Source organism: Molothrus aeneus, chromosome 5, assembly GCF_037042795.1.
Source record: "Molothrus aeneus isolate 106 chromosome 5, BPBGC_Maene_1.0, whole genome shotgun sequence".
NCBI classification, from domain to species: domain Eukaryota; kingdom Metazoa; phylum Chordata; class Aves; order Passeriformes; family Icteridae; genus Molothrus; species Molothrus aeneus.
Genome location: NC_089650.1, coordinates 61,283,646 through 61,310,508, shown reverse-complemented (window position 1 = coordinate 61,310,508; position 26,863 = coordinate 61,283,646). Strand labels below are relative to the sequence as shown.

The 26,863-nt window shown below is 35.7% G+C and overlaps 1 protein-coding gene across 1 annotated transcript in view; it reads left to right on the top strand.

Moving 5' to 3' along the window:
* SEMA3E (semaphorin 3E) overlaps positions 1-26,863 on the top strand; it is a 131,367-nt gene that overhangs the window by 91,539 nt on the left and 12,965 nt on the right. Inside the window, exons 5-13 of the mRNA XM_066550950.1 lie at positions 4,353-4,446; positions 10,836-10,955; positions 11,395-11,537; positions 13,272-13,386; positions 13,720-13,789; positions 15,103-15,247; positions 19,782-20,004; positions 22,628-22,719; positions 23,893-23,934. Coding sequence (XP_066407047.1) covers positions 4,353-4,446; positions 10,836-10,955; positions 11,395-11,537; positions 13,272-13,386; positions 13,720-13,789; positions 15,103-15,247; positions 19,782-20,004; positions 22,628-22,719; positions 23,893-23,934 — 1,044 coding nt within the window. The remainder of the gene's footprint in view (positions 1-4,352; positions 4,447-10,835; positions 10,956-11,394; positions 11,538-13,271; positions 13,387-13,719; positions 13,790-15,102; positions 15,248-19,781; positions 20,005-22,627; positions 22,720-23,892; positions 23,935-26,863) is intronic.

Below are 26,863 nucleotides of genomic sequence, written 5' to 3'. Positions count from 1 at the left end.
ATGTCATTCTACTCTAAGTTGAAGAACTATGAGATCATTAAAGCTGAGAAAGAATTTTGTCCAGTGCTTTAGAGCAGTACTGAATAGTATAGCCAGTGTTTAAAAATATTCTTTAAAAAATCTCCACAGACTTTTCTCACTGTACTCTAAATATGATTTAATACCTGGCAAGGTAAACAATATGGAATTGTTAGGGAAAAAAAAAAGCAAAACACAAATCAAAACATATCACACACCAGAAAAAAAACCCAAAAAAAACTGCCTACCAACCACAAAAATGCACAGGCCTTCTTGAGAGCAGACCATGTCAGTACTGTTGCAACAAATACATACACAGTTAAGTGTGTAATAAAAGATTCTGAAAAAGTTTCAATCTCCTTTAAAAAATGCCAATATGATATGTTTTACTTTTTTTGCTGTGTGGAAAATAATAAAATTTAAAGTGAAATAACCAAAACACTACAAATTCTTGCAGAAAGTCAAATTATTTTTCTCTCATAAAAATAATATCCTAGGAAAACACAACTAAAACCGCTGTATCTTTAAGTCCCTGGTTTAGTGAAAAGATACAGCTATAGTATTAATGTTCAGAATAGGCTTAGGTACTTTGCTGAACAGGAATGGAAGTGAGCATATGTTTTAAATTAATCACATGCATAAGTGTTGTCTTGACCCAGAGCAAAGCAGCACTTGGCATTAGTGAAAGCAATTTTCTGCAACAAAAGTTAAATTCAGTCTTTAAATTTTAATGCCTCTGATTGACCTTTTCTTTCACTATTGTGTATAGCCTACATTATTCTAGCCTTCATTGCCTAAAATTATCAATTCATATCAAGTTAATGGCAAAATGTTGGATGCTTTAAAAATATCTTCTATTTCTTTGAAAGAACATTATTATTTTAATAATAGTTGAAAGTGTATTATGTTTCCTGAGTCACTGGTGTCATAAATCAAACCCAGAAGCCCCTTTCTTTTCCCAAGCTACATGTAGAAACACGTAATTCCACTCCCAGCCCTCCATATGTGCTTTTGCATGGTTTTTACCCTAACCACTGAAAAATGCCCATAAAATAAATTGTGATGTTGAATTGATGGGCTGTATAATCTGTCAGGAAACTGTCAGTTTTACTCTGATGTTTCTCAAGGGATTTCAATGTCAAAAACTGCAAGGAGGGTTAGAATTATGGAATTAGCCTTCAAAGCTGATTATTAATGTGCAATGCTTATTTCATTTAAACTGGCATCCCATGGAAGCTGACACATCTTACACCTGAACTTCAGTTACTTTCCCCAGTGATAGGAATAACTTATTGCAACCATGGAATATTTGGCATGTGGTCCTAAAAGCCAAAGGTGGAAAATCTCTCTTGGAGGAGTCATTGCTTACATTTTCAGCAACTTTTCAGACAGTTACATGTGTCTGCAAGCATTTATGAGCTACACGTCCTTCTTTATATCAAAACTAGTGACCTCCTCTTAAAAATTCCACCAAATTGCACTGAAATCAAATTTTTTGCCTACCCCAGTGTTAATGCTAGAGTATGTATTTAGGCTACAGTCCTTATTCATTAACTCCAGACAATGAAAGGATGCTATGCATATTGTTTAGCATTTTCATTCCACAGTCATATAGTTAGCTGTTCTAAACACATTCATGTTATGAATGTTAAAAGAGATGGGTTTGTCTTTAGCATTGATTTAATCCTGGTTCTCAGGGAAATTATTGACTACTTTAGTAGCTTTTTCATTGTGCTGGTACAATTTTGTGTGCAGTGATGAAAAGTTCTTCCACATCATGCAGGAGATGGCCACATCCCCTACTGGCCACACCTCACTGCTGTGAGGACCAGTGGCATTTTATCAGGGGAAGACCAAAATATGAAGTGTGTTTTATGATGACCTGGTGGGATCATGTCTCCTCCAACAGCAGGAAGGCTTTCAGTGTCTATTCCCTATGCAGGACAGAATGAGAGCCACAAACTATAACTAAGAAGAGCAGAAAAATCTATCAATTTTTAACTCTTGGTTTGTCTCTCCACTTCTAAATCTATTGAACCAATTAACTGACAAATAGTTTAGCTGAGGTCCTGGAGGAGAAACTCTTTCATGAGTAACTTTATTTTGAATACTAAACTAGAGAATACATAACTTCAGATGGTTTTTAGAAATATTTCCTTTACAGCAAATTTTATGCCATTATGACTCCCAAGTACTTTTTCATTATTTCAAAAAGGTTTTCTTTTCCTTTCTGAGTTCACCTCACTCTTTTTTTATCCATTGTTGACTCAAAATGTTACAGTATTTAGTTTTGAAAAATACATGGTATGTGATGTTTGAAAAGTATGGAATGGGACTGAGATTTCCACACACAGGGAAATATTTCTTCATTGTTTGACATTTACCCAACAGCAGAGGGGGAATAGTTACTACTGATGTAAAATTGTTGCTGATACAGCATAAAACAATATTCCTGCACCATCAGTCTCTACCCAAGACAGTTATTTTCTGCTACATCAGCCTTAACAACCAAGGCTAGGCCAACAAAGAAACTTCTGCAGAGGTGAGGTTATAAATGCTTTGTTACCTCATGAGTTTTAGGTCCATTTCCTAAAATTTGTATGGATTTTTCCTTATTTTATTTTATTTTAGACTTTTTCACTGTAAGTACACATGAAACAGATGTCCTCTTTTTGCAGAACTGCATTCTGAGTTGTATCCCATTTTTTATAGAAGCTTTCTAACTACTGGGAATATTTCTTTTTGACTAGAAGTTGCAGCAAAATGACATGTATGGTTTAGACAGTTGAGAATGGAAGACAGGTACATCAGCTTATGTGTTCTGGGGATTAAGATGTGAATAATGCTTTGAAGTCAAGGGCCTTATGAGAAATTTAAGACTGACTCTTTTAAATTAAATGCACATATTCAATTATTTGTCAATTAGAGGCAACTAAGAGCTCTACAACTTTTCATTCTCCTAATATCTTTTCTTCTTTCTGTCCTTTTAAAGTATCATTTTATTACTATCATTATTATCTTTCATTTTTCCACCTTCTGCTTCTTTGGTCCTTGTCTTTTTAGGCTGGGATTTTTTTGCAGAAGAGCATAACTGGGATGAAGTCACCTGAAGAGAATATTCATTTAGTTTCTGGGGCAATTGCACTTGCTTGAGAATTTTTTATGTTTTAGATTATCAAAATTTTTTTTCTGTGCAAATACTGAGTTCGTCTAATGAATATGTGAAAAGTCCAGTCTAATAAAACTTGATTTTTATGACTAAAAAGGCCCTTGGAAGTTTATGATAATGTGTTCTGTAAGGGAGAGACTGAGGCAAATATTTCTCAAAATTCTGGGGGATTTGGTTTCCTGTTGCATGTAACTTTATGCCTCACAAAATATTTGCCTCATTTATTAGGAACATGAACCTGAGATTTAGTTTAATGAACAGGTAGGTTACATTTATCCAATATATTGATATAATCTGCATTTCAGTGGACTTTTGAGCAAAACTTTACACAGAACTGGAACTACTAAATTATCAAATATTTGCTTGTCACACATTTGATGGCTGTGTGGCATATTTTTTATCAAGTTTTCGTAGCTTTCTATCTATTTGCCCTTTTATTTTTCCCTTTCTCTATGTTTTTGGCATGCTTTTCTGTTAATGTCTAAATTAAAAATATTGTGCTCTCACTTGATATTTTAATCAGACATTAATGGGCTTTTCTGTGAAAGCTGAGACAAAAGTACCACTGCAAATGAAAATTTAAATTGTAAATTCTTTCTCAGTCTTTACAGCCTTATACAGACAATTTAAACCAAGTTGCCAATATTTTTTTATACCGATATTCTGTTAAATCCACTGAAGAAATCACATCTGCTCTGAAAACCATAACTGGGGATTCATTCCTAAACATGCTTCTGTGAAGAAGATATATAAACATCTCCAAGCTATGAAGAGAAGATAACACAGTCTGATATATTTAACAACTACTGGGAAAAAAAATTGTTTAAAGGGGGAAAACACATTCCATGGTGAGATATCTATTAAATGTTTAGATAATTTGGAGAAAAGATAGAGGAATCTTTCCTCCCTACTCCCACAGAAGTGAAAAAAGTGCAATTTTAGTGCATATTTTTCTGATTCTTTTCGGGCAGTGCACAAGAAAGGTGATTTGTAGAAACCCAGAGAATTTTTACTAGTACATCAGTGAGCAACCATAATTGTGTTTTCTCCCTAATGAAGTCAATCCTCTACAAAGGTGTAATGAAGTTAAAGTTTGTCACTAAGGATTGTGTTTCTTTGCCTGTAGGGTTTATGGTGTTCTCTGTCTTTTTTTTTTTAATTTAAGGATCATCTGTTTCAACTGGAATCGCACAAATTTGAGAGAGGACGAGGCAGGTGCCCTTTTGACCCCAGTTCTTCCTTCACCTCCATCTTAATTGGTAATGATCTTTATGTCACAAGCTTCACAGTCCTGTCAATCTGTCATTCTGAGTCTCTTTCTCCAGCACACCAAAGTGTTGTCAGCCTTCCATTGCAATCTTCCACATGTCAGACTTAATCCTCGTGGTGCTGCCCACATTAATATTGCATTCCAGGCAGCATTACCCACAGCAAGGGCATCTCACTGAAGTGAAATGTTGAATGACATGTGCCATCCTGGAGGTAATTGATTGTTGTATAATTATGGAAATAATCATTTCCTGCTTTCCTTAAAAGCAAAGAAGCATGACTGGCTTAGTCATTTACACCCCTTTTGTTTTCATCTACTGAGATGAATCTGAGCAACAAGCAGCCTATAAAAATGTGAATTTAACTGTTTTTATATCAAGCTTTATTAATTATATAAATTACCATTTTTGAGATTAATTTTTTTTTTCATTTCAATGCTTCCTTCTAACAAAGCTATCACAAACTGGTGATTCTGTGTTAGAAGAGTTGATCTCATACTCAAAAGATATAAAAATAGAATTCAATCTAAGTCCTGCCTTGCCAGGAAGCTGTGCTGAGATAGTGCTCCTCTGGGCCTTGCTGGGAAGTGTAGCACTACAGGACTGGGATCTTTGGAGCTGTGCTATAGCAAACCATATGGGCTTTCCTCAAGAAATGTTTTCTTGAAACATTTTGTGAGATGAAGCAAAGACAGTCTTGGCACTATTGACTGACTGTACAATGACTAAAAATAGCCTGCAACAGCAGGTAAATGGTAAAAGCTAGATGGAGTTAGGGAGCAGCACAATGATTTCTGGGTTTAGAAAACGTGAACAGAAACTGAGCATTCAAAAGGGATATAGATTATAAGAAGGAGCTAGAAAAAGGAGCTAAAGATTAAGTAAATGTTCTGTTTTTCAGAGATAAAAAAAAAGAGGATTTTAGGGCCTTTTTGATATTTACATTTGTTTTTGCATCTTAAAATCAGGCAACTAAATTCTCTGATGATTAACTACAGTGGTATGGCTCATCTATGGTGGTGATGAAATATTGGTAATGAGTGACAGTTGTATTTTTACATGCTAGGTTTATTTGTTCCTTTACATTAATAAATTAATTAAAAGAAGAATCTTCAGCAGAAATGACAAATCTTTCACACTGCAGCAATTCATCAAAATATCCTTTAATTTCATTTTAAAAAGTAAATTAGAGCTCTAATTCTTAACAGTTAGTGGGTTAAGAAGTCATAGAAGAATCAGAAAAACATGCTGTATTTTGCCTGACCCTTCAAAATCCATGAAGCACAGATTGTCATGCTTTTATCCCACCCTTATTTCTAAATTGTTTCTACAGTTTTTGACAGATTCCAGTCTCAGCTTAGCCTGGGAACAAAGATTCATGGAATTGCTGTAGGCCTGAAACCTCACAGTCTAATCTTGAAGTCCTTCTCAACCTTTCCTGAGATAGAATTAAGCAAATAAATTAACCTGATCATGTTCCTACTGTGAGATCAATCTGAATTTTATTTGCTTAAATGGAAGCCAGATTGTCCCACTGAGCTTTGAGAGTTTGCCTGAATTATGGGAGGTCCTATGGATCCTCATATTTTTATCTGAAGGAGAAAACAATTCCTTTATCCTTCCCTGGTAAAGGCTGATGAGAGTCTTAGAGATCCATTGACAAAGATATCTGACAAAGCTAAAAATTCTGTAATGTAGCAAGATTAACAGGAGAAAATAATACTTTTGTCAGATCACTGATACACCAAAAAACAGACTAACTTTCACCTCTTCATCAAAACTAGGAAAGTATTTAGAGGCTGTTTTTCTAGCTATCCATTAGGAAATTCTACAATTTCAAGTCATCATGCAATGATATTTTAAAAGCATAAGAAAATTCTTCCAAGATTCTATTATACTATTTGTTTCATATTTTTAACTATTGGAGTTAAACACTTCCAACACTTCGGAAGAATATTTTATGGAAGTTTGAATTTCCATTTATTCTATTTTATTCTGCCAACTTCTACTATCCAGAGACACACAGTTCACAGAATAAAATGCTGCACCTTAGACTCCAGGATGTATGTCCCTTGTCTCTGCAGGTAGCCAGCTGAAAAGTTTGGAAGACCTAGATGCAAACACAGTGAATAATAATCTTTTAATCAACATTTGAGAATGAGAAGACTTCTAATGCCAAATGCACTGAGAAGGAAGGGATGCTCCTTCATTCAGATGAGCACTGAGTTAAGCTCATGATGGACATTACCCCATGATAGGAGATGCAAACTACACTATGCACCCTCCAGGACTGTTCTTCCAGTCCTTCTTCCAGTGCTTGGAGGTTTAATTCTTCTTCATGCACTTCAATTTTCTTAGAAAGTGAAATCTTCTCCAGGTGTGAAGTCAGCATGGTCTTGGAGGCTGCAGCCCAGAGCTGTCTGTACTCCCTGATGCAGGTTCAGCCAATGTGCTTGTTCTTGAAAAGGTTTTATGCAAACCTGTTAGAAAAGCACACCCCAGCACCTTCTTCCTCCCAAGGAAAGTGTTCAAAAGCTGCTCCCACCTCTGCCCCTCACATTAACACAGCACCTACACCAGCATGGCCATTGACTAACAGTGAGGATTAGGCTAACAAGAAAACTTTACAGGCCTCTCATATAGTTTTAAAAGCTTCTAAAATTGTTATCTTGAAAGATCATTTGTACCATAACCATTTAGGACCAGATTTAGCTGGATTAATTTAGGAAGAAAGAGAATCCCTTGTTCCCCATCTCTTTATGTATTTCAATACAAGAGTTAAAATACCCACTCCAAGAAAACAACAGTTCGTGACTTGGCTTTAAAATGAAATTTCTGTGCTGTTGTAAGCATTATTGTAGGTTATCTGACCCACTAGTGAAGTAGCTTGTGATGAATTCCTCAATATATGAACAATTAATTTATTGCCCGCATCAGGAAACAGAATGGAAGTTGGATGGCAGACAGGCTGAATACAATATTTATGTTTAGCTCAACAGTATATAAAACTCTTGGACTTCTATTCCTAATGATCTCCTCCATCTGTTTTCAATAGCCAAAGCTATTTTTGATACCAGATCTTGCACACTGATTAACTTAGACCACACTAGCTGAGAAATTAATTTATGTCCATGTATTCTTACCTGCAACATATCAGAAGCAAGTGGCGAAAATCCTAAAGTACATCTGAACAGGTTTATATCCAGGGAATCCATTCCAAAAGCATTTTCTGCTTTTACAGTTTTAAAAGTTAGGTATTTGTGTCTTTTCTTCTAGTCTAGACAAAAAGACACTTTTTCTCAAAACAAAAGAAAAAATACTTGAGTGAAAGACAGAAAATAGAAATATACAGAGGTACTAGTTTACCAGTTACTAGTTAACTAGTTACAGTTTACTAGTTTACTAGTTACCAGTTACTCCCAATAGGGTTTTTTTTAAAATTTTCTGTTTTCATACTTCCAAAAGTATCATTTTTCTAAAATGTGAATTAGTCTTTTGATTTTAGTCATCTTGTGAGTAATAACTGACTGTCAGTCAAAGAAATGCATGAAAGGTGCAGTTTGTGTTCTACTCATTACATCTACACACATTCCAATGCTTTATTCATAAAATAAATTTTCCATTTTACACAAAAAAGACTACTGATGAATAATAGCTTGTGTTTGCATTTGTACCTTCCAATTTCATGCAGGTACAAAATCATGCCATCTTTAAGGTGGTAGCAGCCTATTTAAAGAAATCTTTTCTATGAGTAATTTAATTTAAATGCTTCAATCTGCTTTGCTTTAGGGTTGTCACCGAAGAATTTTGAAGGATGTAGAACAAAAAGTTTGTATTTTAATTTGTTAATATTTTGCCTTGAATAAAAGGCAAAATGAAGGTATTTTAAAATTGTCACCATTGAATTCTGATATATTTGTTAACTTGAAAAGATGCTAGCTAAAAGATGAAAAAAATGCTAGCTAAAAAGTATGTGTGTATCACTTGAGCTAAAAGTGGTCTTTGAGGTCCATGGGAGTTTTCTGTTTGCTTGAAAGAAGAAGGAAGGAGAGGAGACACTTTTTATTCTTTTTAGAACATAATTAACCAGGCTGTTAACCTGATTTACAAAAAACTTAATTTTAGCATTTTAACGTGAATCTGAGGTTAGATTGGAAGAGGGGAGGAGCAGTGAAGGTCTCTGAAGTTACTCAGCTGATTTTCACTGGAAGGTGGAGGTTAATCAGTGTGTGATGAAACCCTGCAACCAAGACAGGATTGAATTCATATGTGGTAGTAGTTTTTCAAGGGAGGAGAAAAAAGTAGAAATCTTTCCAGAATTCTTCAAGCCTCAGTCTTAAGTTATCTCTAAATCTGGAATTGGTCAGTAACTGTAAAAACCTAGCAGTGTTCAAAATTTGCAACTTACATTTATACAAAAGTCTATTGAAAAGGACAAGAGAAGATTCTCTTAGTGTCAAAAGTGCAAAATATCTCAGAATTATTATTATTATTATTATTCAACATTATGCTGAATGTTTTTTTGCTGAGGTATTTGACAGTCACATTTGTCAGTACTGTCCCATTGTTGTTCTTAGGTGAAGTGGCCTGTCTGCTCACACATGATACTTATATTTAGTTTAGTAACAGCTCAAGGTAAAAATCAGATTAAATTCTATATCTGTAAAATATCTTCCATGGAAAAATATCTCTCCAGGACTGGGACTTCCATTTTCTCCCCTCAGGATCTCACAGATATAATCAGTCATAACTTCTTCAGTATACAGTAGAATGCCATACCAGCAAGTTAGTTATTTATAACAACATTTTATACCTATGTCAAACAGAAGGAAGAGACTTCATATTCAACTTGGGAACATCTGGAGTCACAGATGCCTATCCTGATCATTGGCAATATGTGATGAATCATTTACCCTACATTGATGCATTTTCCAAGATTCATTATACTTCTGAAAAGATGAAATGTCCTGTTTTGCATTACACACTACCTAAATGAAAAAGAATACCAACCAGACTGATATATTTTTCCAATGGAATTCCCAAAGGGGATATATGACTCATTAATTTGGGATTGTTTGGAACAAATAAAGTTATGAAGAAACTGGCAAATTCTACAGTTTAGGCAGCTCTGTATTGTTTGAAAAATAAAATTCTCAATTAGTTTTGGGCAACATTCACTTCTACAGATGCTCTGATTTATACTTACCTTTTACTTCACTTGCCAGTATTTTACACTAAATTTTGACCATGTATTTTCCAGGGCAATAACCATTCTGTATATGATGAAGCCTAAGGCAAAACTATGCTCAGCTCCAGCTCAGCAGAGGTGTTGGAACCCAGCTGCCAAAATATTAACTTTTCAGAATGATCATTCACAATTATACCACCATTCAATTCATGTGTCTCTCTTCAAAGAAACAAAATTCACACTTGGTGGGAGACTTGCAAACAAAATTCTTGCTTTCTGCTATAATCTTTTATAAGTGCCAGCAAACATTATTTGGATGTATCAGCCGTGTTTATTTGGATTAGGGTGCAGGAAGCTGTGTCACTGAAGCCTCCACTCAGATTAGCCTTCAACTGGAAATCATTTATTTCCCTCTCCTTGTGCAGTTTAATTCCTTTTCTGTTATTTTCTAGTATAAGGATGCCATCTAGTGACAACTCCTGAAGCTGCCTGCTTCTTAAATTGGGGCTAAAAAATTTGTAATCCAAGTCCACAAGGATATGAAAAAAGTTATTGTTAATGCTTAGTCAGTTAAGGGGAATAGTGTCTGTGCAATACTGAAAGGTAGAAGTATGGATGGCATTCTCCCAAGGTAAAATATATCCAATATCACAATTTAAAAGGGGTTAGAGATAGGCTTGATTTTTGAACATATTAAATGGTACCTATATACGTATTTATTTTTCAACAGTGTCTGTCATTCAGTGTATTATTTCTAAATTTTATGATGACTTCTTAATTTGTAAATAACATCTAATTCTTTTGAAAATGAGACCCAGTTTCTGCTTTCATAAATCTTTCAAGAACTATTAATCACCAGTTGTGGAGGATGGATGAAATTTCCGGTTCTGTCCTTGCACTGGTAAATATTTCAATTCTAGGAAAACAAGTTATTGCTGGAACAGAGAAAAATAGTGCCCTTTTTTCTGTGTCCACCAAACACAGAATCCCCTCAGCCAGCAAGTTATTCCCAAACTGTAATTATTCCAGGTGAAGTGGAACAGCTCCAGTAGGCTGACTGGAAAACTTCTCAGCCTAATAATTAGCACGTATCATATTTTAATCTGGTTCCTCTCACATGCAATGAAATTAACTTGTAGACTATTACCAAATTGTTTCATTTTAGGTTTTTATTATAATGTCTGGTCTGCAGGTGGTGAACTTTTCACTGGTCTCTACAGCGACTACTGGGGAAGAGACGCCGCCGTGTTCCGCTCCATGAACCGCGTGGCCCATCTTCGCACCGAGCCTGACAATGAGCGCCTGCTGAAAGGTGTGGGGGCAGAAGGAGCTGAAACCAGAGGTGTTCCAGATGGCTGGACCATTTCTGGTTTGCATGGGATCACAGACTGCTGTGCAAATATTAGCCTAGTTTTAGCCTAGTTCAAATTAGAGTGCGTAAAACACAGAGAATGGGACTGGAAAACTGTCTTTGGCAAAAATACAGAGGAATGGTAATTTGTCAATTGAAGGTATAAATATTCTTCAGCATTAATCTATTCTACATGTTCTATGGATACCTACTAAAAAACCCCTTTTTTTACTATGACCAGTAACTATTTTACTATTTACTATCACCCAATTGCCCTCTGACTGGCAGAGCTCTTACCTCTAGTTTTATTTTTGGGTTGCTATAAGCTGGTTTTAAGGCTTGGAAAATAAGGCAATATTTTAATAACTGGGCTCAACTCTTTTTTTTTTTTTTTTTGAAGAACCAAAATTTGTTGGCTCATACATGATTCCTGACAATGAAGACCATGATGATAACAAAGTATATTTCTTCTTTACTGAGAAAGCTTTGGAAGCTGAGACAAGCACTCATGCCATATATACCAGAGTGGGACGTGTATGTGCGGTAAGAGCCTTTCTCTGATTGTGCAGATAAGAAACTAGAACAAATGATGAATTGTACAGCAAATTATTATTACAAACAGACTTAAGTTTTACAGGGACAGAAAGATTTTTCTTCCCTGAACTGCTCTGTTCAATACTCCATTTCCCACTCAGGCCATCCCCCTGGTGTGTTGATCTCATCTCTTTTTGGCTCCCTGGCCCCACACACAGCAGTAAGGTCTTGGGCAGCTGCTGGAGAGGAGCACTGTTAACATATGATCTCCCAGCTGCCCATATTGGTGCTCTCTAAACACTGACGAATTTTGGGTGCTTTCCTCTTCTAATAGCCAGCCGCTGTAAGGCTGATGAGAGAAGCTCTCCCATTTTCCCACTGGGACTACAACAGCTTGATTTAAGGAAAGAAGGAGAAGGTTATTTCTTAACACCTGATTTTGATTAAAAAAAAAGAAGTTTGTATTCCCTCTCCCAGCTGTAGGGAGTACAGTTTAGGGGACAGTTCAGAGGATTCCTAAAACCTATTGAGCAAAGAGCAAGGTACAAGTTAATTATTTTCTGTCATCTCAATAAGTGGTATTTGACATGTATGCTCACCAGCATACTGCCCCCTATGCTTTCTTAGGTACTCCTGTATAACTTAAAAACATCTGATGTATACAAAGTACCAAATTGCAGCCTCAGACATTAATGTTCACAAAGCCACTTGGATTTCTGGATTCCAACCTGGATCAAGATCCAAGCTGGAATTCTTTGGCTTCTGTTCTGAATATATGCCTGGATAGATTATTTTAATAGTTCCCCTTACTCTGCAATATATCCACCAGGAAGTCTTATCTCTAGCTATGGGTTAACCAAAATCCCACTGACCTTTCTCTTCCACCTCTCCAAAACTTATCTGGCCATTAACTTCAACGCTGTACGTCATAATTCAGATTTGATTTAGTGAATACAAAACATATCGAGCTGGTGATTCAAGAACTGGCTTTTTTTCCCCAGCTTTTACATTTTCATCTGAGAAGTAACAGGTTTTGCAACACAGAGGCACCTACTCTGCATATTTCTACTTTTCTAAGGAAAACAGATCTCTGTTTGTAAAAGGAGTTTTGCAAGCCTGTTGCAGAGCCTTCAACAACCAATTACACAGGTCTTGAATTTAAGACCACAGATTGAGGATGCATCCTAAAGCAAGTAGTACTAAATGTTCCCTTTTCTTGAAAGTTCCAACAGTTGCAAGAGCAAGAAAAAGGCGAGGCAGCCATAGCAAGGCAGGTGTTATTTAAAGTTGGTGAAATTGTTAAAAATCATGTAAATAATTGCTTCAGACTTGCCCCAGCTGCACCAGGTCTATAGATATACTCAGGACTTCAGTTTCCACATACATTGAACTGAGCTCTTAAAGCAAAGCTAAACTTCAGTAATGTACTCAGTATATCTAGTTTGCAAAAATGAGCAATTAAAAAAAGTTTAACGACAGCTGTATAGCTAAAACTATCCAGGGATGTGGTGCAGAATTAAAAAATTCTTATGAAACCACAGATCTTAATGAGACCTGGACTTGATCAGTGCAATCCTACTTGAAAACTGACTCCAGAGAAATAAGTCTAGTAATAGACATGTGGTTTCAAAATGGATGTTTTTGACATTAGAAGATGTAATGAGCAGCTAATTCATCAGAGATGTTTGTGCTTCTAGACTTACTCATTCATATTACTGCTGGCATTTGTTTCTCTCTACACAGAATGACATGGGAGGCCAGCGAGTGCTCGTCAATAAATGGACCACTTTCCTCAAAACCAGACTAGTTTGTTCTGTGCCTGGGAAAAATGGAATTGATACACATTTTGATGAATTAGGTAAATATCCTAGACAGCAAACAACTAGAAATAATGGAAAAAAAATATACCTTCATCATAACACATCTTACTGTCAAATATTGCACTTGTATTCATTATCAGGGAATGGTGGTTAGTGTTGTTTCCAATGTATATGAAATTCTACACATATGGAGTTTACTATCACCAATTACTCCTTTATGTACTGCATTGTTTTTAAAAGATTAAAATCTGCATAAAATGAAATGGAAAGATGAGTAAAATGTGATTATGCTTTCAAGAATCAATGAATTTTCTTTTGGTGGGCTGAGAAAAGTAGATTTTTAACAATAACATTGCATTTAAATTTTACAGAGGATGTGTTTTTGCTGCAAACTCGTGATAATAAAAATCCAGTGATATTTGGCCTCTTCAACACGACAAGGTAAACAACTAGAAGAAATAATAGCAGCCATAGAGGAGTGTTTGAACAGTCTATTAATGAGCTAGAAACTGGATGATACATATCCTTTAGCAACTATATAGTAAACAGTTTAATCTCAGCTCTATTCACAGCAGGTTTCCTTGTTAATGTAAAAACTTCTCTATAACACTCAGGGGCTTGAAGTCTCATTCTGTGATTCAGTATATCTAGATCAAAAATTAATTAAGTGTTTCTCAGCTTGACAATTTTGTATGCCAAAGTATATGCACATCTGCATGCTTATAAGAACAGCATCTCAGAGCCACCTGTCTTCCTTTAAGAGCTCCACTGTAATTCAAGGTTAAGTAGATAGCAGCTTAAATTCCTACTAACTTCTTAGTAAAGCCTAAAGCAGCAGTGGTGGCCTCCTTTTCCTTTTCCACTGCAGCCTAGCTCAGGTGCAAGCACACAATACTCTCAGCTTGGAAATCTGACTGTCAGTTTAGGATGTAACTGGTAGAAAACAGCACCTATGCTTTTGCCACTTTCTCCTGATTTTTTTTTTTTTTTTTACTAACAAAAGGCAGATCTGCTCCTCTAGGGTTGCAAACACCTGGCATTTCCTCATGGCTCTTGATGCCAATAGAGAAAGTTGGGCACCAAATTGAAATTTTCTGGATCGTCTTCTGTAGTCTTCAGAGACAATTTCTTTATAGAGAGCACTCATACTTCTTTAAAAAAACCAGAAAAAACTACAGAAAAAACTAAAAACAATTGTTCTTCTGGAACAAAATAAAATAGAATTTAAAAATAAAATAAAAACTTTTATCTGGATTTTTCTTCATAAAGTTATCTGATCTAACTAATAATGCCAACCAACATTCCCACTCAATACAAAAAGAACTCATTTTAGGACTGTTTATTTTAGTAAGCATTGGTTGGTTTCCCATCTTTCCAAGCAAAAAAACAGTAGGAAAAATGTTAAAATCTTAAGTTGTTTAAGTCATTAATCAAAGACATACAGGACCTGAGTTCACTCTGTTTTGCTTTCTCTGTTTCTAAACAAGTAATTTAGAGTTTGTGTATACTAGCATCAAATTTTGGCACAACAACACAGAGCTTCCTTGGAGAACTGTTATGAATACAAATAAATTAAAGACTTTTGAAGAAAATTGGATGCAATATTTAGAAGAAAAGCATGTAGGAAAGAATAAGTGTTTTCTTCCTGAATGCTGTTGAAATGTGACTCGTTTTTAATTACATAATAATGCCACTATTATCTGGACAGAATGTGACATATTGCTTTAATAATGTCTTTAAATTTTGCTTCCTAGCAATATATTCAGAGGATATGCTATATGTGTTTACCACATGGCCAGTGTCCGAGCAGCTTTCAATGGACCATATGCTCATAAAGAAGGACCTGAATACCACTGGGCTCTCTATGAAAGAAAAGTACCTTACCCTAGACCTGGTTCAGTAAGTACAGTCTATTTTCTACTGCTTTGCTATGTAAATGATTTTGGAAAGGAAAAGCAGACTGCTGTTAATGTACAAATCCATGATATTCCTTGAATATCTACATACCCCAGATATGCCTGGAAAAGTGTGGAATGGCTCAGCAATAGGTTTAATCAAGTACTAGAACCATACATTTTCCAAAAGAAAATAGTTGGATTAAATATATAAGGTTTTTCAAAATCCTGTTGGGACATGTTTTTATCAACATTGTGTAAAGGTCCTAAGGTCCCCAAATTAGGACCCCAGGCAAAAGGGATAGAAAGAGGCAGATCAGATGCATTCAGTTTCATTCAGAAACATGAAGTGCCTTACCTGTGAAGGAAACTCTCTTTCTTTCTTTAGCCTGTTGAAACTGGGACATTTAACAAGTGTTAAAGGAAGGGAAAAAAAAACAAACAACAAAACCCCCCCAAGAAAATCCACTATTTCAATATTTCAATAGTTTTCAGGAGGTTTTTGTTCCTTTTTTCCACCTCATTTTCCAAAAGGATCATATTTAAATATATCTGTAATTTAGATCAATGAGCAGGTAAGAAATCAGACATATTTTAATAAAACTGACTAATTAGAATAAATGCATTTGTAGATAAGGAGCAAATTCTCCATTATTCAAAATCCTTTGCTCAAGATTGGTTCTTTCTGGAAGCAATGGACTGACACCCTCACAGTTCATTGATTTCCTTTCAGACATCACAGAGTGAGATTTTTCTACCCTTCAGTCAGGTTCCTGAGCTTACCTACATTCTTGCTCTGTACCATTTACAAAGAATACAAAAATATTAAAACAACACTCTTAAAAAACAAACTCACAAACATCACTCATAGTTTTTGTTAATTTTCACACAAGTTTCCTTATAAACATTTTTTCCCAATGGCTACTAACTGAAGGAAAGAAACAAGATGTATTTTGAAAATGCAATTAAATAGGAATTAGTGTAGCAGGCATTCAGCAGCTATAGAGGTGCTGTCATGTATGGAGCTGTTCCTGTCTGGTACTTAGATTTCTGGAGGAAATCACAAACTCATGACTTAAGAGACAAATAATTAACTTCTACAAGGAATTGCCATGTTTTGTCAAGGACATCACAAGTAATCTTCACCTCTAGCCCTTTTCCTGTTTCAGTGTCTTTTTAGGAGTTTCTGCAGTTTCTGTGCCAGGTGCTCACATCCCCACTTGAGGGGTGAGGAGGGTCAAAGGTGCCCTTTGCATTGCAGGGCCTGTCACCATCTCACAGGGCAGGCACAGCCTCCAGGAGGAGGCAGGCAATGCCAGCCTAACTCAGGGAAGCACAACATCCAGGGTTTCTTTTTTACCCTTTTAATCCTTTTGGGATTACAACTACCTACCCACCCATGGAGATTGTCATGTGCTGCAAAGCTGCTTTTGTTTGCACTCATGAAGGTCTGTCCCTTGTCATGTCAGCATTGGGCAGATTTCTAACTCTGAGCAAAGACATTTCTAATAGCTCTTAAATCCACCCCACCAGTTTTCACACTTTGCCCCTTAATCTCCTCTCAGGCTTGGGGGTCACTCTCTTGAATTTAAAGGTGTAATAAACAGTTGCTGGACATTCCCTTCAGTGCTGTTTTCCCTTTGCTAACTGAATCAATATTCCCTTTTATACTAAAAGTAGTAATTTCCATAAGCATTGTAAGTTACATACAAGCATAAGTAAGCATAAGTAAGTAGGCCTAAGTAACATACAATTAATTTATCACTGAATCTCATGAATGAGAGGTGGAAAGGCCTATTAGCTTGTCTGCTCCATTGCAGTGATACCTTTCTCCCTGTTGTGTGATTTCAAATGCATGCCCTTATAATTTTAAATTATTATTTTTCTCTACTTCTCTTGAGGTTACAGACATAAGTCAAAATTTAGAAGCAGATACTCCAAAAAAGAGATTATCTAGGATTTAAACATTATGAATATGATTTCACCATCTTGGCCAATGAGCTACCACTGTATCAGTGCTGGCATCAATACCAAATATTTTTTTGTTTGTTTGACATCAGTTGAAGTCATTAGTATTGAGTCAGGATAGAAAAACAGGTAAATAAATTATCAGGTTTTAGGAAAAATGGTTGAATTCACAGGAATTATTGGTTTCCTATTTGATATTTTGTATAGCAAATGTATGGGTTTTGCAGTTTTACCAAATAATGAGACTGTACTGTGCATGGATTGCAAAATAGCTGTATATTTTGCAAAGATGATACAATCCAAGTTCTTTAAGTGGTATTCATTTTTTTCTGGGCAGTAGAACACCTCACATATGTTATTTGGACTAGCATTAAACACAGGCAGGAATTCAGTGCTAATGACTGCAGTTTATTACATTGATATCTCCTAGCACTGAAGATTAAATCGTGTCTTTTTGGCAAGAAGGAGAGAACTCAGAGCCAGCACTTCAGCAAGGTTGACAATGATTTATAGGAAGGCTGCCCTAAGTTCCACTTGCTTCCAATGCTTCTCTCCCTTGGCCATGTTTGGGTCAGACCAGAGTGTCACCTTCCCAAAAAGGCAAGGCATAGGAACAGAAAAAGGAGCAGAAGAGTGCAAGTAATTTCCCAATATCAGGGAAAAAATTAGCTGAGGAAGCAGGTCTCTCCTGAGTGCTAATAGATTTAATTGTGGATTTCTTTATATGTCGCAGAGCACATCAGAGGCTGAAGTAGATGGCTCTGCCAGGTAACAGAGCATTAATTGATTCATTTTTAGCTACTCATTTAGGGCACAGTTTAGAGGTCTTTTCAATGCTTATCCAGTAGCATGAGTTAGGCTTCACACTCCAAACAATGTGCAGCCTGTTGGTAAACTAAATCCCACTACCTTTCCTATTAGAGGAGTGACAGTCACAAAAACCCTACTAATGGGTGTGTCTGAGAGTCAGCACTCATTGATCTTAGGTGTTGAATAAGTAAAGAAGAAGTCTATGGGGAATGAGAGTAGAGATTAAAGCTAAATAAACAGAGAGCCACTGTTAAGAGTCACACAGGTTCTGACAGACTCCACAATCCTCTGCCAGAGTCTCTCCTGTTTTTTTTAGTTCATTTAGGCTGTGCTGCTTCTGGAAATGACATCAGCTACATCAAGTGGGGTTGATATACTTCAGAGACAGCTACATCTACTGTTTCCTTTCTAGACTACTTGATTTTATTTAATTAAAATGAAAAGTCTGTGAGTGATTATTTTTACTAATCTCTCCAGGACTAGAACTTTGCAAAGGGAACCTGGCAATGCCTATTCACTGGATATGCTGTGCAGTGCATGGGAAGCACAGGCTCAGCCTGTCTTTGTGCTCCAGCTCCTTTTATTGCAAACAGCTGGTAAAATTCCATCACTAGGTTGATTAGACAAATACTTTTAAGTCAACAGTGAACAAATGCATTCCTGTAGCTAAACCCAAAAAGTGGAAACAAACACTGCCATGCTTGACAAGTGCAGGAGTTTGTTATTGTCGATTACAGCTGACCACAAGTTTAAAATTACTGTTTCCAGTAAACTTAAGGAGAATTGTATTTCATTTTATTGATTGAAAAATCCAATTTAAATAGAGAAAGGCTGCTACTGTGGCTTTGCTTGAAATGCATCTTAAAACCACGCTGTCTTATGAATATTTAGAGAAAGTAAATGGTTACTGAGATATTTCCAACTCAATCATAAATGGTTTCAATTAGACATCATGAAGCAAATTGGAAATGTAGGATCTATGTTCAGTTGGGAAACACTATCTCGTTCACAAAGCATCCTAAAATTAACTTCTCTCTTTAACGCAGTAAATTATCTCTAATTGCATATTTAACTGAAGGAGTAAGCCTCTTTTAATCAGTCATTGACATAAAGTTTATTTGCTTTACAAACTGGTAGATTGATCAGTGCAAACATTGGTATTTGAAGCTAAACTGTGATATATAATACTGTCATCAAGAGTCAGGAATCAGAATCAAACATAATACTGTTAGAATGCCTGAAATCAAGAATTACTCTTGGCATAATTTTTAAGTGTGTTTAGTTTCTTATGGTAATACATTTTGCAATCAAAAAATAATAAAACTAGAGATTGATTTCAAGCATTAGTGTTCTGCTAACTTTGCATGGCTGTTTCTCTACTGGGATAGAAAAGCCCTTTCTTCTAACTCTGTCCATGGCCATTTTGATTACATCTTCAGTATGAGTTTGGGAAAGAAATAAGCACTACAGCTTTTGTGAAAATCTGAAAGTGTTACCCTTTATTCTGTCCTAGTATGCCAAAGAGGGATGAACTCCTGCTTCCTAAACATGACCATGCCAAGGCACTGTTCAGCATCTCCTTTCTTCTCATGATTAATAATCCACACATGCATAAAGTACAGGGTTCACTGTCCTAATTCCCACTGTGGTCTTCTGGGCTTGATTTTCTGTAGACTTATCTTTATCCCTGAAAACAAGCCCAATTTCTGACAATTTCTTGGGCAAACCTTCAGGGTAATCTGTGTTCTGTGTTTTTGCAGTGTGCCAGCAAGGTGAATGGAGGGCTGTACACCACCACTAAAGACTATCCTGATGAAGCTGTGCATTTTGCCAGGAGTCATCCACTGATGTATCAGCCCATCAGGCCTGTTCATAAGAGACCAATACTAGTTAAAACAGACGGAAAGTACAATCTTAAACAAATAGCAGTGGACAGAGTGGAAGCTGAAGATGGGCAATATGATGTTTTGTTCATTGGAACAGGTAAATAAAGAAAGCAAGAAAGAATTTTTACATTTATGATTTTGCAAGGGGTTTTTTTTGTTTGTTTCTTTTCTTTTTTTTTGTTTTGTTTTGTTTTGTCTTTTTCTCCAGGATGAAGCAAATCAATACAACATTTATTTTTATCAACTTTTATTTTCATGCCTTCGCCTTACAGAGGATGCTAGTCATTCTAGACACATGCTTCACTGTGATGCTAACATACAGGAAAGTAATGGTAGGGAACTATTTAAAAACTAGCAAGAGAAAGAAGTATAGGATTCCATTTTAATCTCTTTTCTTTTCAAAAAAAATATAAAAAAATTTCAGAACAACCAGCCTTTTTTTTTTTAAATTTCAGAACACTGTCAGGTATCTAAGCTGAGACTTGGAGACCTGAGAGAAACAAAGGTGATATGATTTCCAAAAATATCTGTTCAAGTTATTGGTTTTATTCCACAGTTTCTTTCCCCAGTTCTGGAGACAACAAGTCTAGCTGATACCATTAAAAAAAAACCTGCCAGCTTCCAGATTTGGGTTTCAACACAGATGGAAGGAAGGAAGGAAGGAAGGAGGAAATGCCCAATTTCAAAAAACCCAAAACTTTCAGAAGTTTTCTATCAAGTTTTCTTGTCATTCTTCCATGCCATTTTTTTAAAATATAGAGAGCTTGTTTAGCAAGAATTTTTAAGCATCTTCCTAACAAATACAGTAAAGGAAAAATATAGCCTATAGCTGCACTGAGTCTAAGAAAGCAGAAAAAAAAATAAATACCCTAATGGTATTTGAAAAATAGAAAAACTTAAGAAAACAAGAGGAAAGGCTGGAACTACGCAAGACTTAAGTCACATCTAATCTGTCTGGAAAAAAAACAAGGATTCTTACATTCACATTTAATCAATTTAACAACAGGAGTGGTATCACACATCATTTTGACCAATTTTTCTAGGAAAGCAGTTACAGTGAATTATTTTTTATTAATGACATTCCTCTGATAAGTACATTTCAGTGTTGAAAACATTCAAAAAATCATGTTAATAGAATAGCAAAGGCCTATTTATATTCATGCTGTTTTCTAAGGTTTTAAATAGCCTTGGAATAGTCTTGCTAATGGACTTAACTGTGGTCTGTAAAATATTGTATCATGTGTCACTTATTTCTGTACAGCAGATTTTACAGCGGGTCCTACACCCTTTATATTTTCTCCTTGCATTTTTAATTGTGACTGTGACTTGTACACAAGTGTTTTGTTCAGCAAAGTTGAATCCAAAGTGGCTTAATTGTGTGCTTTAGAGCTGTTTTGGATTGGCTCCCAACAGCTGCCTAGTGTTCTCAGGCTGTCTGATCTCAGGTGACATGAAATTCCAGCAAAAGAATTTGGGTTTTGGAAGCTCTGAAATGAAACCTGCAATCGCTACTCTGGCAAAGCTCCCATCAGAAAACTCACTGCTTATTTGGGCAATATAATGTTAGAAAGGGTTGATAAATATTTTTTTTTAATCCTAGTGCAACACCTGCTGTGTAACATAAGTAAGCAGCATCTTACAGCTGAGCAAGTTTCCTTAGGATAGCAGTGCAGGTTAGAAAGGTTCATCAAAGGCAAAGTCTGAACATCAGAGCTTTCACATGTCTGTCAGCAGGAGTTGAAGAGGGACTTATGAAAATCACAGCTCAGAATACAAATTCTTTTCACTGTTCTACTACAAAATGGTTGCCTTTGATTACATAGTCTCTTTGAAAAATGGTGTATGACCCCAGTTTAATGGTTCCTCTTTTTGTTTCACCCTTTGATCTTTTGCTGAACATTTTCCCCAGTGCTTCCTTGCTTCATATGTCCCCTGTAAACCAAGGGTGACTGAAAATAACAGAAGAAAAGAAGTGATATTTGCCATTGTTGATGACAGATTTTCAGATTAAGGAGAGGAAAGCTTTTTTTATAAATAGCCAGCAAGGCAAAACCAAAGTGGTTGAAGTCCAGATGTTATTTGTGTGTTTTACTTTCCTGCAAGAGTTTCAGAGACAGAGAGGTTGATAAATCTAAGTCCAATCTGTCTTTTTGAATGTACATCCTACATTTTGATTCATCTCCCTTCTACTACACCTTCAGCTCAACAGCAGCTCATCGTTTCCTTAGAGAAGGGTAAGAACTGTGCACAATGAGCCCCTGAAGGTTTTTGTACTTTTGCCCGGGGGGATGGAGCTGCTGTCAGCAATTAAGGATGTTCGTAGTTTGCTATCTAGTGTAAACACTCAGATCCTATAATTAAAGCTACTTTACACTTGCTTGCCTCACTCCCATTTCTTTTTCTGAAATATGGTTGCCCTCCGTGAGCCTTTTGCTATTCACAATGGGTTATGATCCAATGTTTGAAAAATACAATTAATTACATATCATATAAGTGTCTAAATCAACTCTTATTTGCCAGGGATAAATTGTCATATATTTCATTTTCTAAGAGTAAGAATCCTCATTAATGACAGCACAATGCAACTAACTTTTCATACTTATAAATTTCAATCCATTATCAATTTGAAGAAGCCATTTCAGGTATTTGAAGGCCATATAAATATTTCAACCAATCATAGCCTTTACTTTCGTTTTTTTTTGTTTTAAATTCGTGTCCAGATAATGGTATTGTGCTGAAAGTCATAACAATTTACAATCAAGAGACAGAATCTATGGAAGAGGTGATTCTTGAAGAGCTGCAAGTATTCAAGGTAAACTGTGTTGTCTGTGAAGTATATACAAAAGTCTTGAATTTTCTGCAGAATTAAAATGTCAAAAAAATCCGAGGACAGCCAAATGTATAATACTCCTTTGCAAGAAATTTTCTAATTATCTAGCAATTTTATGACAGGAAACCTTAATTTTCAAATGAAGTTTTTCTAATGTCTCCAGTACCAAAGCATGTTGAAGCAAATCACAACTACTGCCTTTCTATTTATGCACTTGGACATTGGAGTGCAACTTTTAATTAAAAACTTACTTCATTTTGTTTAATTTTCCCTTGTATCCAATTAAGTAATTAAAAAAAGTATAACTGCGCACATAAAAATGAGCCAGCTACAATCTTGGAACTTTAAATGACATCCAGATAGAAAAAGTCCACTCAGAAAGATTGATTCAGTTAACCTGTCTCAACAGTGGGCAAACATGGGTCCTCATGAGGCAGAACTCCATTCTCCTAAAGAATAATCTATGACTAAAGCTCAGTTCTTGGCATGTGACAAAGCTAACATAATGAAATTCTCTTAGTGAGTATCATCACATCACGTTAGCCAAATAAAGCAGGAGGCTAACCTGCTTCAAGCTATAGGGAGAATCTAATATCAAAAGTTAGACACTTAAATCTGCTACATGAATTTAGGCAGTGTAACTATTGACTTGTTGCCTGCAGAGAAAATCAGAGAATTTGCCCTTCTTGGTAAAACTAGTTTTCAATAGAACTATAAGGGGCTATGTATTGCTCCAAGAAATCTGAGCAGAGGGCAGAGAGGACAATGGTAAAAGAAGGAATTCCTGCTATTTTTGTCTTATCTTCAATGAATGTTTTGTTATAAAGAACACTCCACTTATCACTTTCAAGCAGGACAAAAGACATTCAGTGGTGACAAGAGCTAATGTCATGTTTGACAGGGAAATTGTAGTGTTCCTGTAGCTCTGATAATCCTGAATTAAGTGTCGGCTGCTTGTTTCCAAATAAACTGTTTTAAAGCAATGTTTCTGAAAGTCACAATTTCCTCACATCTTTCTTAAAAAAAAGTCAAAGTATCTAGCAAAGCTGAATGTAATAAGTAAATACCAATACTATTTTACCTGATTTATTTTCATAGCAAAAATATATTATATATTCTTTTTTCTAAGCAAACAAATATTTCCTATTTTTTTAGATGCCAGTTCCTATTATTTCTATGGAAATCTCTTCAAAAAGAGTAAGTATTTTACAAGTTTGAAATATGACGATTGTGACTCAAATGTAATGAAGCTGTAAACTGCACAGAGCTAGGTGCATGGATAGATGGACAGATGTACATCATCTATAATGAGATCTGGTTGGACACATGTAATTGTTCTGTAATATAAACTTATGGTTATATGCTCTGTTCCTTTATCATGTATTTATGTTTTTCAATTCTAGTGGTAAATATCCTTAGTTCACAATACCATAAATAAAAAGCAAGTAAAAACCTGTTTCATAAGTTACTGTTGTACTAATCACAGTAGGGATTAGTTTGGTGGATATGGTAATTCATAGAAAAGTTCATTGTTGATAAATGCAGACAGACTTCAGCCCCATGGGGATATAGAGCCTTGCTGGCTCTCCCACATATTCAGTTGCCCTGTAGAACTGTTTGCATCTGAGTTCTTTTTGAGTTTCTGAAAATTTCTGCTGATAAAAACACCCAATTTCTTACTCTTGTGGGCAGATTCTCTTCCATATCATATCATATAATCATATCATCTCAGCATGGAGCCATTATAAACGTCCAAGGATAGTTATATCTTAATGTTAAACATGTCCAACAGTGATGTTAGACATCCGGTGCAATGTAGGTGCACATAAACACAGTGAAACACGAGTAACAAAGAATGAAAACTGCTTTCTTAGGAGGTGTGACTGTGCCCCAAAGGGTTATTTGAGTCTTGGTGTCTAATCAACTTGCATTCTTCCTGTATGTAATGCAGAAAGTCAAAGTCCTGTGATGGTAATTCAGAAAAGGATTTAGGTCGAAGTATTTTGAATTATTTCCTGCCTCAATCTTTTCCCACAGACTGTGAAAGCAGCTTTGGAGACTAGATTATCTAGCACAGCACCTAAGTGATTATTTGGAGAAAGACTTGGTGTCTTTTCAGATGTTTACCTTCAACTCTCAATGAATTGTCATGGTTAAAGGGTTGTGTTGGAAGAGTAAAACAGATAACCATAAAATATGAAGTAGCATTTATCCATTATATTCATCTCCCAAGAGGTGTGCTAACTCTACTAATTCAAGGCATACCTGGAAAATCTGGATAAATCTGCAAAAAAGCCACAAGAGCAACCCAATAGTTGAAGAAAAAACTTATTGTGAGAAGTAAAAGTAGCTTTACTTTTTCAAGAGATCAAAAAGAAGACTGAGAGAGAACAGGAGAGTCAGATATATATTTTACTGTGTGAAGTGACTTCCTACTGTGTGTATGAGGATTCTTAAACATTGATGGCAAAGCAATATCAGATTAAAAAACCAAGATCAGATTGTTGAATGTAGATAAACTTATTCTTGAAAGAGCATACAGTTTTCTGACACTGAGGACAATTAAATGTTGGAATATGTGTTAGGGTCAGAGTTGGCACCAAGTAATTTTGTCTTTAAAATCAGCAGGAATGTAACATAGTTGAGCATACATGAAAAAAAAAAAAAGTTGTACCTCCATCATTTTTGCCGATCTCTTTTGAACTTGGAGTTACTGAGTCTGTGGAGATCTCCTTGCTACCTATGTCTCCATATCCTTATAACACTGACCAGTCTTCACCAAGTCATGGTACAGTAAAATATCACATTTCAGGGCTGAGCTTGTTATCTGCAGAGACTGGGAAAGAATGTTCTTTGATGTTCACTTGGCTAGATATCAGATGCTTCTTTTTCCTCCTGTGATTTACCAAGACTTAAAGAAGTCTTTACCCTTGCTAAAAGATAAAAGAGAAAATCTCATCTCATATGTCTCATTGAAAGTGTTGTTCATGTCTTCTGGGACAATCGCACTGCAGCGCTTGCAGACAAAGAATTCCCCTCAAACAAGTATCCTAGGTTTTCTCTTCATTCCAGTTGGCAGACTGAGTTCCTGCTACTATCATCTGGTTTATCTCACCAGAAAACGTCTTCAAGCATTGCTGTTACCAGCCTCTCCTAGTTGATTCCCCTGGCATCACTCAAAGTTTGATTTCTGTGATCTAAAGAGATATAAGAAGTATAATAAGGAAAAAGAACAGACTATCCAGATTAAAATTTATATTTTGTGACTGAATAAGATGTCAGTATTTTCCAGCTTTAAGTAACTTTAAAATACCAGATTATGACAGCTCGATCAAAGAGTAGGAATTATGGACTAAATTTGGCCACTAGGATGAGCACAATTTAGGAATCCTTTTTCTGACTGGTAAAACTGTGGAAGTGAGCTGTGCATAAGCAGTTTCTATTGCAGCGCATAATGCATATTTCTGTGTTCAGAAAATTTACATTCATCAGCAACAAGACTTTTTCTCAAATTCTTTTCACTTCAAGCTATTCTCTTCTGAATTTATTGGGCAAGTGTCTGAAGAATTAAATTTATTATCTCTTATTTGATTTGAAAAGGACATCTATGTGAGCTCAAAAGATTCGAACAATGAATGCTAATGCTGAAAAACTCCCACCCAAACCCTGTAAATAAATACTAAAGGAGAGAGTGACATGTTAATTTGTAAGGAAAGACTGCACAGCAACAGGAAAACAACTAAATAGCTATCTATCTATCTATCTATCTATCTATCTATCTATCTATCTATCTATCTATCTATCTATCTATCATTTACCTCCTGTGCACTGAGGTATTATACAAATCATAGCACTATTGTGCATGTAAATATGTGGCCATATTCTAAGTAGCCACATCAAGAGTTAAATTTACTTGAAAACTCCCATTTTAAAATTTAATTTGCTTATAACCCTTGCATATTTGAACTTCTTTGTTTAAAGTCTTTCATGTCAAGTTGGGGTTTTTTTGCAGATCAGTTAGGTGACAGACAAGTGTAAAGAGGGAGGCATTGGAAAATATCTTGATGAAGAAAAAGAAATGTAAACTCTTGCCTATTCAAACACAAAACTGAAACTTTAGAATCGA